At 47.2% G+C, this 13,504-nt stretch overlaps 1 protein-coding gene across 1 annotated transcript; it reads left to right on the forward strand.

The window, feature by feature from the left end:
• Positions 1 to 37: 37 nt before the first annotated feature.
• Positions 38 to 11,144, forward strand: RBM11 (RNA binding motif protein 11). Its single transcript, XM_075262556.1, has 5 exons — positions 38 to 177; positions 3,675 to 3,837; positions 6,905 to 6,983; positions 8,897 to 8,993; positions 10,637 to 11,144. Exons 1-5 carry the CDS (start codon positions 82 to 84, stop codon positions 10,949 to 10,951), a joined length of 750 nt encoding a protein of 249 aa, XP_075118657.1. The 5' UTR covers positions 38 to 81; the 3' UTR covers positions 10,952 to 11,144.
• Positions 11,145 to 13,504: the final 2,360 nt, after the last annotated feature.

Raw genomic sequence — 13,504 nt, forward strand, 5'->3', positions numbered from 1 at the left:
CCGCGCGCTCTAGCGGTCGGTGTTTCCCTGCTGTGAAGCTGCTTAGTAAGAGACATGCCGGGGAGCTGAGAGTGTCTCATCATGTTAAAGAGACAGGAGGAGGCGGACAGGACCATATTCGTGGGGAACCTGGACTGCAATGTGAAGGAGGAGATCCTGTACGAGCTCTTCCTGCAGGTACAGGACACACAGAGCATGCAGACTACAGATACAGGATAATGTATAGGATTATATGTAGATATTGCATTAGGATTTGTTACAATGTATCATTTATTTGCATGTCCTATGGATAAACTCAGTCAATCAGAATACTTTTAATTGCCTTTCTGGAGGTACTTTTAGTTAACCCCTCCCTTCCCAACGTTGCGCTTCGTTCGCCGCAAAACGGATAATTTGTCACTGTGATAAGTGTCGCCGGGGATGGAAAAATTAATATGGTTAATTGTTTACATTGAAAAATATTATAAAAATATAAGTTATAACTTGCTATGCGAGAAAAATGTCACCGCCTGTCTATGGATAGCGGTATTGTCCAATGTGAACGGTACTCAATTTATTTTTAGAATGATTAATATGGACGATAGAGATGGACTAGGCTGTGGCTGGGTGGATTCTCCCTTACTGTGCAGGTGACCAATGCAAAATGGCCGCATTCATAGGAGTTCGGTGGATATAGTAAGGTGATATGTAGGTAGACGTGTGGTCGGTGCTGCGGGGCGGGACAATATATAAATATGTAGGGAAACGGATCCATCACCAGAACCAACATGTCACCCCAGCCCTGCAGATAGATAGGTTAGTGTCACCAGAACCAGCATATCACCCCAGTCCTGCAGATAGATAGGTTACTGTCACCAGACCCAGCATATCACCCCAGCCCTGCAGATAGATAGGTTACTGTAACCAGACCCAGCATATCACCCCAGCCCTGCAGATAGATAGGTTACTGTCACCAGAACCAGCATATCACCCCAGCCCTGCAGATAGATAGGTTAGTGTCACCAGAACCAGCATATCACCCCAGCCCTGCAGATAGATAGGTTACTGTAACCAGAACCAGTATATCACCCCAGTCCTGCAGATAGATAGGTTACTGTCACCAGAACCAGCATATCACTCCAGCCCTGCAGATAGATAGGTTAGTGTCACCAGAACCAGCATATCACCCCAGCCCTGCAGATAGATAGGTTACTGTCACCAGAACCAGCATATCACCCCAGTCCTGCAGATAGATAGGTTACTGTCACCAGAACCAGCATATCACCCCAGCCCTGCAGATAGATAGGTTACTGTCACCAGAACCAGCATATCACCCCAGCCCTGCAGATAGATAGGTTACTGTCACCAGAACCAGCATATCACCCCAGCCCTGCAGATAGATAGGTTACTGTCACCATAACCAGCATGTCACCCCAGCCCTGCAGATAGATAGGTTAGTGTCACCAGACCCAGCATATCACCCCAGCCCTGCAGATAGATAGGTTACTGTAACCAGAACCAGCATATCACCCCAGCCCTGCAGATAGATAGGTTACTGTCACCAGAACCAGCATATCACCCCAGCCCTGCAGATAGATAGGTTACTGTCACCAGAACCAGCATATCACCCCAGCCCTGCAGATAGATAGGTTACTGTAACCAGAACCAGTATATCACCCCAGTCCTGCAGATAGATAGGTTACTGTCACCAGAACCAGCATATCACTCCAGCCCTGCAGATAGATAGGTTAGTGTCACCAGAACCAGCATATCACCCCAGCCCTGCAGATAGATAGGTTACTGTCACCAGAACCAGCATATCACCCCAGCCCTGCAGATAGATAGGTTACTGTCACCAGAACCAGCATATCACCCCAGCCCTGCAGATAGATAGGTTACTGTCACCAGAACCAGCATATCACCCCAGCCCTGCAGATAGATAGGTTACTGTCACCAGAACCAGCATATCACCCCAGCCCTGCAGATAGATAGGTTACTGTCACCATAACCAGCATATCACCCCAGCCCTGCAGATAGATAGGTTACTGTCACCAGAACCAGCATATCACCCCAGCCCTGCAGATAGATAGGTTACTGTCACCAGAACCAGCATATCACCCCAGTCCTGCAGATAGATAGGTTACTGTCACCAGAACCAGCATATCACTCCAGCCCTGCAGATAGATAGGTTACTGTCACCAGAACCAGCATATCACTCCAGCCCTGCAGATAGATAGGTTACTGTCACCAGAACCAGCATATCACCCCAGCCCTGCAGATAGATAGGTTACTGTCACCAGAACCAGCATATCACCCCAGCCCTGGTTTGGTACCAGTTTCTTGATGTTGGAGGACATGTTGGGCAGCAGTTCCTGTTAATGCTCCTTAAAGAGGACCTTTCACGTCCTCGGGCACATATGGTTATATATACCGCTAGAAAGCCGACAGTGCGCTTTATTCGCATAGGCCCAAGGACGTGAAAGATTCTCTTAAGCTGGTTGTTCGTATGTTCACATCAGCATTGTGTTCTGATCCATCAGAGGACCAGAACAACAGACAGGTGGACCACTAAACCAGCAGTCAGCAAGAGCGCCCCCTGGACCCAACTGACTATATTGGGGTCAATTAGATATCCATTGCTTTACACTGACATTTTCTGCAATGTTCGGTGGTCAATTCTATGGAGGCACCAACGCAGGTGTGAACCCAGCCTAATATTAATGGCTATTCTTGCAGGACCCTGACAGCAGAAAGAGAGAGGGATCAGGTAGCTGAATTTCATCATGACTGAGCCATTTGTGATCCAGTGTATATACCTAGCCTTTTCTAATGTGAGTTGAGTACTGACCGTGCAGGCACCTGAAAGAGACTGCGACTCTGACACTGACACGGCCGCCCCTTCATACAGCTAATCGCGGAGGGTGCTGAAAGTCGGACACCCACCCATGCAAAATTGGTGGCTCATCTTAAGTATAAGCCATCCATTTTAATAAGCTGGTTAACCCTTTCAGTGTTTGTTGTACATTGATGATGGTATTCCTTTGTGACTAAGCCTTTGTACTGACGGTGTAATAAAGCGCAATTACAGGGGCTCGTCCAAACATCACACAGCAATAGGTCACTTACTGGCCGACCCATTATATGTGCATTGGACTTAAAGGGACACTCCGGAGAAAAGGGATGATCCGTAATATGTGTGCTATATATACCGGCGGTCATAATGATCGCCTCCGTTGTTATACCACATGACCCCACACTATAACAGCTTGGATCACTTTCTGTATGATGTCGGAGTCTTGTAATGTCCTCTATAGATGCTACAAACTTCCTCCAAATCCAGGGACAAAGCAGCTGTGAGTCGGTGCACAATAGGTGAGTGTTACATGCAGATTATGCCGCGGCTCTCACTTTGTGTGTTGCAGAGCCACAACATTGCAACATCTAGTATAGGATACAGATTTATAGATCAGTTCTGTATAGCCTGCACCGTAGTGTATACTCTATAGTGTTATGATATAGGAATCCTCAGGTGGAACCACGATGAGTTTTACATAGTAACAGCTTGGCAGATGCCATTCTGGTAATTGCCTCCATTGGGATCCATGTAACAGCCGGTGATTTCACGCTTTATTACCCCCTAGTATATGGCAGACCACTGTCAGCAGAACGCAATGATTATATTTCTTCTTTTCCAGGCTGGACCGCTGACTAAAGTGACCATAGCAAAAGATAAAGAAGGAAATCTGAAGTCTTTTGGTTTTGTCTGCTTCAAACACACCGAATCTGTGCCTTACGCTATAGCCTTGCTCAATGGCATCCGCTTATTCGGGAGACCTATTAAACTCCAGTATCGATTTGGTAGGTTTATAAGGTGTTTTTGCCACGTGCTGATTTGTATTGCTTAGGGGTTAAAGGGGACCCCGGGACTACACTGATCATCGACCTTTAGGATAGGTCATCAATATTAGATAAGTGGGGGTCTGTCACTGAAGGGGCTGCAGTGTTGGCCAAGTCTCGTGGCCTTCTCACTGCTGACTAACTACAGTGCCGTATGTTGTTTTGTGGCTGTGCTTGGTATTGCAGCTCAGCCCCATTCATTTGAAGGGGTTATGCTATGAAAAGTACTTATCTTTTATCCATAGGGTAAATACCGGATTGGTGGGGGTCTGACTGCTGACCACAGGGGGTGTTTTCCCCATTACGAATCCAGCCTGACTGCAGCCAGGTGTACATACGAATCCACACTCCCATTCATATCAACGGGAGCACTGGAGGTAGCCAAAGTACAATATCAGGCTATCTCCGGGACTCCCATGGAAGTAAATGGGAGTGCCATCCACCAAGTAATATTCCAACACTTAAAATTTGCAAATTTGCAATTTCTCAAGATCAGGGGAATCTGAGCGGTCAAACCCCCACCGATCAGGTATTATATTTTTCGTGGCATAACCCCTTTAAGTAGACTGAACTACAGCCTGGCCATCTGACACTTGACATGGAGTCTATGGCCTGGAAAGAAGTGGAGATCACCAAGTGCTACAAGCTCTGCAAACAGCTGATCTGCGGAGGTCCCGGGTGTCAGACGTTACCAATCTAACACTGATAGCCTATCTGAAAGATGTCATTGTCCCGGAAACCTCTTTTAACTGAGATCCTCTCTGCTTGTATTCATTTATAGACTTATAGCATTGAGACTCTATCATCTCAGTAATAAATTCTGTCTTTATAACTTTATACTTTCAATTATATTGCAAAGCGATGCAAAACCCGGTCAGCAAGTACATACAAGACGCGATTTATGCTTGTAAAAGAGACTGGATAAAAGGAAGTGCGAAGATAGCAATGTCCCTGGGAAGAAATCTAATGAGTCAAGGCAAGAAGCTTCGCTGACAAAGGCGTTCGCACTCAGAAATGTCTTCAGACACTGGCATCAAAGGGTTACTGAAGTAAAAAGTATAGGGAGGGGGTATATATAGGGGAGAGGGGGGAGGAGGTATATATAGGGGAGAAGGGGGAGGAGGTATATATAGGGGAGGAGGTATATATAGGGGAGAAGGGGGAGGAGGTATATATAGGGGAGAAGGGGGAGGAGGTATATATAGGGGAGGAGGTATATATAGGGGAGAAGGGGGAGGAGGTATATATAGGGGAGAAGGGGGAGGAGGTATATATAGGGGAGAAGGGGGAGGAGGTATATATAGGGGAGAACGGGGAGGGGGTATATATAGGGGAGAAGGGGGAGGAGGTATATATAGGGGAGAAGGGGGAGGAGGTATATATAGGGGAGGAGGTATATATAGGGGAGAAGGGGGAGGAGGTATATATAGGGGAGAAGGGGGAGGAGGTATATAGAGGAGAACGGGGAGGGGATATATATGGGGGAGGAGGTATATATAGGGGAGAAGGGGGAGGAGGTATATATAGGGGAGAAGGGGGAGGAGGTATATAGAGAAGGGGGAGGGGGTATATATAGGGGAGAAGGGGGAGGAGGTATATATAGGGGAGGAGGTATATATAGGGGAGAAGGGGGAGGAGGTATATAGAGGAGAATGGGGAGGGGGTATATATGGGGGAGGAGGTATATATAGGGGAGAAGGGGGAGGAGGTATATATAGGGGAGAAGGGGGAGGAGGTATATATAGGGGAGAAGGGGGAGGAGGTATATATAGGGGAGAAGGGGGAGGAGGTATATAGAGAAGAAGGGGGAGGGGGTATATATAGGGGAGAAGGGGGAGGAGGTATATATAGGGGAGGAGGTATATATAGGGGAGAAGGGGGAGGAGGTATATATATATAGTCGAGGAGGTATATATAGGGGAGAAGGGGATCTTCTATTTGTCAGCTGGGGTGTATTCATGTCTCCAAGGAATATAGAAGAACATAAAATGGCCGCACTCCAGCAGATCATATAGCTAGTGACTTTATTCCAAGGTGAAATTTCGGTCCCAATAGCAGCCTTCCTCAAGCCAGAAAGGTTCCTGTTGGAACTGAAACATCACCTTGCAATAAAGTCTCCCCTGCACATACACAAGCCTGTCACAGATCTGTCCATACCATTGATTATATACTAGAGTTTCAGTTTTCCTATAGAATTGGAGTATGTTCACATCTTGATTTTACTGCAGGTCCATTGTATGTTTTGAGAGAGTTCCTAATACGTGTTCGGAGTGTATCTATAGGCCACCCTTGACCCAGTATATGCCAAAAAGATGGAGTGCTGGTTTTGTAGATTCACTAGGTCCTCCCGTGTGGTTCTGGGATTTTTGCTCACCGTTCTTGTGATCATTTTGACCCCACGGGGTGAGATTTTGCATGGAGCCCCAGATGGAGGGAGATTATCAGTGGTCTTGTATGTCTTCCATTTTCTAATTATTGCCCCCATAGTTGATCTCTTCACACCGAGCTGCTTGCCTTTTGCAGGTTCAGTCTTCTCAGCCTGGTGCTACAATTTTGTTTCTGGTGTCCTTCGCCAGCTTTTTGGTCTTCACCATAGTGGAGTTTGGAGTGTGACTGTTTGAGGGTGTGCACAGGTGTCTTTTATACACAGTTGCCATTACTACAGGTAAGGAGTGGAGGACAGAGGAGCCTCTTACAGAAGAAGTTACAGGTCTCGCTTGTTTGTAGGGGACCAAATACATATTTTCCACCATCATTTGCAAATTCTTTCCAAATTGGACAATGTGATTTTCTGGATTTGTTTTCTTGCCTCTCATAGTTGAGGTCACCTATGATGTCAATTACAGGCCGACCTCATCTTTTTAGTGGGAAAACTTGCCCAATTGGTGCTGACTAAATCCTTTTTTCCCCACTGTAGGTCGGGGGTGCACTACAGATATGGCATCACGAGGTTGTAGTTTCACGTTACGCTTCTGATGATGAGCTTCCATTTATTCATGATACTGATGTGTTTTGTTCTTTATTCTAGGAAGTTCTTATTCTGGCGAAGCAAGCAATGTCTTCCAGGGACCTGACAATGGTTTTGTGGCAAACCAAGCTGACTATGGGTGAGATTTGTGTTGGCTTCCACATACAGAATTTGGTGATATTCTAGAAATAAACCCAGTTCTTGCCTCCAAAATCACTATTCAATCTATATCTAGATAGTAGCATCTGCCCACGACTTCGTCTGCGGGTTGGAGTTGGCGCTGAGCCACTGATATTTCGGCATTGGCCGTTGGTTATGATTTGCCGTGTGCTGCCACGTCCACTCCTGTGTGCCCCTGACCCATCGCCTGTCCCCGCGGGCTTTTTACCTACCGGCTGCTCCTGGCTCCCCGCAGCCACCCTCGTCCCCCGGACTCATGCCCCGCCACACCCCCGCGGCACCCCCTGCGCCCCCCATCCTCTCCGCGGCACCCCAGGTCAACCTCCTCACCCCTCCTTTTTCTGCAGACACCCCCCCCCCCCCATGGCCCCCACCTGTTGGACGCCTCCGCAAAATCCCCTAACTCCCCTGCCGGCACATGCACTGTCCCGCTGCTGAATGACACAGCGTACTCACTAGAGCTAAGCTGGAGGGTCGGGAAGGCACAAGACCAGTAAGCTGAGTCGGGGACTGTTGCAGGCTGCCGAGGCCCTCCGGCGCTGCGGTCTAGGCTACAGCCACAAAGTGGTGGCGTCCTGGAAGACGTTGTGTACGTCGGCAGTGTGCGCATGCGCCTGCAAATACAGTGTAGTTGCTGTGGCAGGCCGGGCGCTGTTGTGGATCCCGATTGTTCTGGTGTTCGGCAAAGATGCCGGGTCCGGAGCGTGGAAGAGGTAGGCCGCTGGAGTAACCTTAACGTGAGCAGGGAAGTGTGAAAGTATATGTAAATGTTATTGGCTGGGGTTAGGGGCTAGCCCGGAGGCGGCAATAGGGAGTTTGCTAAGAAGTGTGTGGGATTGCACAGCTGCTGCTATGAGTTCTGGTTTTCGGCGGTTCCTACCAAGAACGTATGTCCGTGATTGTTCCAAAAAGTAGCCTATCTTTCAATCCTCGTAGCACAAAAAATATAGGGCAATGCTGGGTAGTACTATTGAATAAACCACATTTGGCCAGCAGGCCAAACTACCACATACACGACAGAATAGTTATAAAAATATATAAATTTTATTTAGAAAAGTACATAAATAATAATAATAAATTGGAGGTAAACAATGCATCAGCTATGGATGCAATGACATACAGCTAGGCTTTCATAAGGAAATATGCTTTGCATTTATAGTCAATACAATATTCAGTGAAAAGAGTTCCTCACCACATAAGAATGGGCATCATTAGCTATATACAGATGGATGAAGATCCAAATCATTAGCACTTCTTACTAGAGGGCCAGTACATTTATATTTGATATTGTAGACAAAAGAAAACATATGAGCAACATTGAGCTTTTACCTGTAAGTATGTCATGCATCAGAACGCGCCCCGACGCGCGTTTCACCTCCAATTTATTATTATTATTTATGTACTTTTCTAAATAAAATTTATATATTTTTATAACTATTCTGTCGTGTATGTGGTAGTTTGGCCTGCTGGCCAAATGTGGTTTATCTTTCAATCCTGCCTATGAACTATGTTTGTGGAAAATTTCACGCAAATCGGTTAAGCATTTTTTGCGTGATTGAGGACCAAACATCCAAACACACAAACTTGGCTAACACTCGGGTCTTTAGGCCAGGAGTGCACGGCCCGTTCTGGTCTGAGGGCCATATTGTCACATTGTACCGCACCCAAGAACTGCAATAAAACTTAAGAGGTATCCCATCTGAGAAATGCTTGACCTATTAAGGTATATGCCATAAATACAGAATCAGAACAACTGGGGCCTCCTCTCGGCACTCCACAGAAGAGGAGATGAAGCGCATCATATGGACCAGCGGCAACATGCATGGCCATCTCTCCACACGTAAAAAGAAATAAATTTATTTTTTCTTACAGGGTGCCTGTAATGGGGGAGCCGTTCACGCCAGGTCTACCTATGCCACATATGGACAGTAGCTATTTCTCAGAGGCGTGTTACTATTTTAATGGCATGGTAAGTGATTGCGATCAGTGTATACCGTAATAGTGGTCCCGCTGTCATTGAAATGAGAGCGTTACATGGATAGGGTGATCAGTCAGTGACATCACAGAAGGTCAGGGCTTGCGGTTCAGTCCTTGTTTTCACCAATGTGTCATCGGTGCTCAGTGGCGATTCTCACATACACATTGTATTGTCAGACAATTCCAAAATTGAATTTTGAAGTTTCATATTTTCAGTCTTTTTTTTTTCTTTTTTTTAGGGATTGTCCTACCAATTTATATTGATGGCTTATGCTCAGGATAAGTCATCAGTAAGATATAGGAGGGGTTTGACACCTGGCTGATCAACTGTTTGAAGGGGCCATGGCACTCGGAAGAACACAGTGACCCCTTCACTGTTTACATCACGCGCCCTCTGTTGTTTTTTTTTCCATTCATATGACATAATTCCAGTTTTTTGCCACTCACTTCTATTGGTTGACGTTGCATAGCCAAAATGAAAGAGATGGTGTGTGACTGATTTCTTATTGATGGATAACTCGTCAATAAAAATTGTATGGACAACCCCTTTAAATGGTCACTAATATCTCAAAAGGTTATTCAAGCACTGCTAATCTTATTTTAAACCTCCCCCCCGTTTTAAAATAAACTATAAAAACATATATGTAAATCATACCGTAGCGTGCACGCTGGGCAGTCGTGCATGATCCGACGTCATCTTCGGTCACACCTTCCTCTTCTTTCTTCTTCCAGCGACGTCCTCCTGTCCTGGGTCTTCTCCACCTTCATCTTCTGTTCTTCCAGCGGGTTGTGTTCAAATCCCGTGCATGTGCAGTAGCGCTCCCTCCGGACGCAGACGCCGTTTTTGTTGTAGTTCTAGGTATCCCTTAGAACTACACGAGCATGTGCAGTACGCTCGCGAACTTCTTCACTCCGGAAGAAAAGAGGATGAAGGTGGAGAAGAGCCAGGACAGGAGGACGTCGCTGCGATTTCCAAAACTGGCGCGGTTTTGGAAATTGTAGCATGTCAACTATACCTACGGAAACGTTGGTGATTTCCCCAGAGGTATAATTGTAAGAGGAAAACTCTGTGAACTTTCTGTTTAAAGCGCTGCGGGAAGCACCATGATGCGTTCCCGCCATGGTTTTTCCTGCAGCACTTTGTTGTTGAGGGACGTCCTGCGGGGCCTTAGCCTAAGGGCTCGTTCACACGGGGAAAGAGGGGGCGGAGTCTGACGCTGAATCCACCCCCTCACAATAGAGGTCTATGTAGATCGCTAGCTTCTTCTTCCGGCTCACAGAAAAAAGAAGCGAGCTGCCCTTTCCTCAGGTGGATTCCGCGGCTGAGTCAGCCCCGGCGTCCGCCTCGCTACAGCACCCTCGGACTAGGCCCATACATTTGGGCCTACTCTGGAGTGGGAAGCTGTGACAGCTGCGGCGGGCGCATTTTGGTCCTATTCTGACACGGCTTCCCGCCTCAAAATCAGGACCAAAATACGCGGTCCCATGCCCCGTGTGAACTAGGCCTTAAGGTGTTCTTTTTGATGAAGCCACCCCAGTAGTAACTTGTAGAAGATCGAGGCTTTATTGGTGGTTTCCAGAGAAATCCTCCATGTGAATGTAACTTTCATTTTCTTTTTATTTTCTCTCTTCCAGATGAACCAGGTTTTCGCCTTCCAGCACCTTCCCTTTGGTGCGGCAGCTCCAGAACCTCCGCCCTGCAGGACGACACATCCATGGAACAAAGAAACATTTCCTCCATTTAGCGAACCCACACAAAATGTCACTCCCGGCCCAAGTTCTCAGGGACCAAATTTAAATGTTTTATACGAACATAAATCTAAATCTTCAAGGGCCAGAAAGCGAAGGCGAAAAGCGAAGAGCAGCGATAGTGAGAACGATAACTTAGAGGAATCCAAGTCTTCCCATAAACCAAAAAAACGCAAAAAATCTAAGCGGAGAAAGCCGTGAATCCGAGCACAAGCTCCGTACACTACGAGGCGTACCATATCCGCTGTCTTCAGAACGGACCCAATACTTGCACCTTTATACTTTGCTTTATATTGAGAAACCTTATATAAATGTCCGGCCGAGGTTTCGCTCTTCTGAAGACGACGCCGTGTTTTTTTTGCACTTTATCTAGAGATTGACTGGTTACTACAGTCTATAGGAGTATGACGGTCACAGGCAATGCCATGATGGCGTCTGGTTACAGTCCCTTTAGTAACACCGTAGTCATCAAATAAAAAATTCTACATATTACGTTGTGTTATTTAGTGCGGTGACTTCATGTGCATTGCCAAGCGAGTAGAGATGGGTCTTCATAGCCTGACATATTTAAAGGGGTTGTCCAAGTCCTTTTTATTGCTGGCTTATCTTTAGGCTAGGTCATTCATAAAAGATCAGTAGGGACCTGAAATCAGGACCCCCGCTGATCAGCTGTTTGAAGGGATGGTTGTGTTTGTACAAGCGGCGTCTGCCTCGCGACACCACCCTCCGGACTAAGCCCATTCAATAACCACGGCCCCTTCAAACAACTGCCCCCCACTGATCTCTTATTGCTGACCTTTCCTCTGGATACGTCATTGATAACAAGTAGTTGGACAACCCCTTGAATATTGCACCACAAGTAACACCTAATATCTGCTTCCGCTCCAAACCATGATCCAAAGTAATCTTGATAAACAACATTTCACATGAGGTTGTCGGACACACCACAGGCCCACAATCCATATCAGTGTTCGCTCCTATTGTTCCTACTTGCCTTCTCTCGTGGTTTATCTGGTTGTCTCAGGAAAATGGGGGATCTGCACTCCTAGCCCAGCAGGGCATGTCCACCGCAGCCGCCTCCAGTACGTGTGGGCAGGGGGTGCGGGATATGTATTTATAACTTCAGCCGGACTCGCGTTCCTATTTATACAGTGTGTGCCAGCTGCGGGCAGATAGGGAATGATCTTACACTGCTGTGTATAGGGAGGGTCTACACGCGCCCTGTTTACATGGGTCACCCTGCTGGCACTATTGGTTATGTAGGGTCACAATGGCACTGGTCAAGGGGTAGTTCTGTGTTGTAAACTTACAGTCTAGTCCTGGGATATGCTATAGCTTTAGAATTATGGGGGTCTGACCTCTGGGACCCCCAACAATCATGAAAATGAGGGGGCTGCAGATCTGATGCAGTGCCTCCCAACCTCCCTGGATTCAGTGGGACCATCCCGAAGTTCACGTCCTGTACTTGGCAGCGAGAAGTAGGTCCCAGCTTCACCTCTGTCTGTACCTGGAGTTCAGTACATTGTGAAGCAGTAAGGTGTCAGAGGGGGGCACTATTTGTACTGTGTGGGGGGGGGTTACAATGAGGGGTCACTTTGTTCTGTGTGGGGGTCACAATAAGGGGGCACTATTTGTACTGTGGGGGTCACAATGAGGGGGCACTATTTGTACTGAGTGGGGGTCACAATGAGGGGGCACTATTTGTACTGTGTGGGGGTCACAATGAGGGGGCACTATTTGTACTGTGTAGGGGGGTCACAATGTGGGGGCACTATTTGTACTGTGTAGGGGGGTCACAATGAGGGGGCACTATTTGTACTTTATAGGGGTCGCAATGAGGGGGCACTATTTGTAGTATGAGGGGGCACTATTTGTAGTGTGTGGGGGCACGAGGGGGCACTATTTGTACTGTGTGTGGGGTCACAATGAGGGGCACTATTTGTACTGTGTAGGGGCACAATGAGGGGCACTATTTGTACTGTGTGGGGGGTCACAATGAGGGGGCACTATTTGTACTGTGTAGGGGGTCACAATGAGGGGGCACTATTTGTACTGTATAGGGGGGTCACAATGAGGGGACACTATTTGTACTGTTTAGGGGGGTCACAATGAGGGGGCACTATTTGTACTGTATGAGGGTCACAATGTGGGGGCACTATTTGTACTTTATAGGGGGGTCACAATGAGGGGGCACTATTTGTACTGTGTGGGGGTCACAATGAGGGGGCACTATATGTACTGTCTGGGGGTCACAATGCAGGGGCACTATTTGTATTGTGTAGGGGGGTCACAATGGGGGGCACTATTTGTACTGTATAGGGGGGTCATAATGAGGGGGCACTATTTGTACTGTGTGGGGGTCACAATGAGTGGGCACTATTTGTACTGTGTAGGGGGGTCACAATGAGGGGGCACTATTTGTACTGTGTGGCGGTCACAATGAGGGGGGCACTATTTGTACTGTGTGGCGGTCACAATGAGGGGGGCACTATTTGTACTGTGTGGCGGTCACAATGAGGGGGGCACTATTTGTACTGTGTGGGGGTCACAATGAGGGGCACTATTTGTACTGTGTAGGGGGCCACAATGAAGAGACACATTGTATAGGGCCAATATACTGTGTAGGGGACACTGGGGAACATTCATACTACATGACGGCACTAAGATTGCATTATACTGTATTGCGTCCACTTGGGAGACATTATACTGTGCGAGGGCACAAAGGCTCTGGGTGGGATTGAGCAGAGACATAGG

Source organism: Leptodactylus fuscus, chromosome 2 (assembly GCF_031893055.1).
Source record: "Leptodactylus fuscus isolate aLepFus1 chromosome 2, aLepFus1.hap2, whole genome shotgun sequence".
Lineage (NCBI taxonomy): Eukaryota > Metazoa > Chordata > Amphibia > Anura > Leptodactylidae > Leptodactylus > Leptodactylus fuscus.

Excerpts from the sequence above, each read along its gene's own strand:
- RBM11 (XM_075262556.1), top strand. The coding sequence starts at position 82 with ATGTTAAAGAGACAGGAGGAGGCGGACAGGACCATATTCGTGGGGAAC. Across the intron at positions 6,984-8,896 it reads GCAAACCAAGCTGACTATGG|GGTGCCTGTAATGGGGGAGC; the intron begins GTGAGATTTGTG and ends TTTTTCTTACAG. Across the intron at positions 8,994-10,636 it reads GTTACTATTTTAATGGCATG|ATGAACCAGGTTTTCGCCTT; the intron begins GTAAGTGATTGC and ends TCTCTCTTCCAG.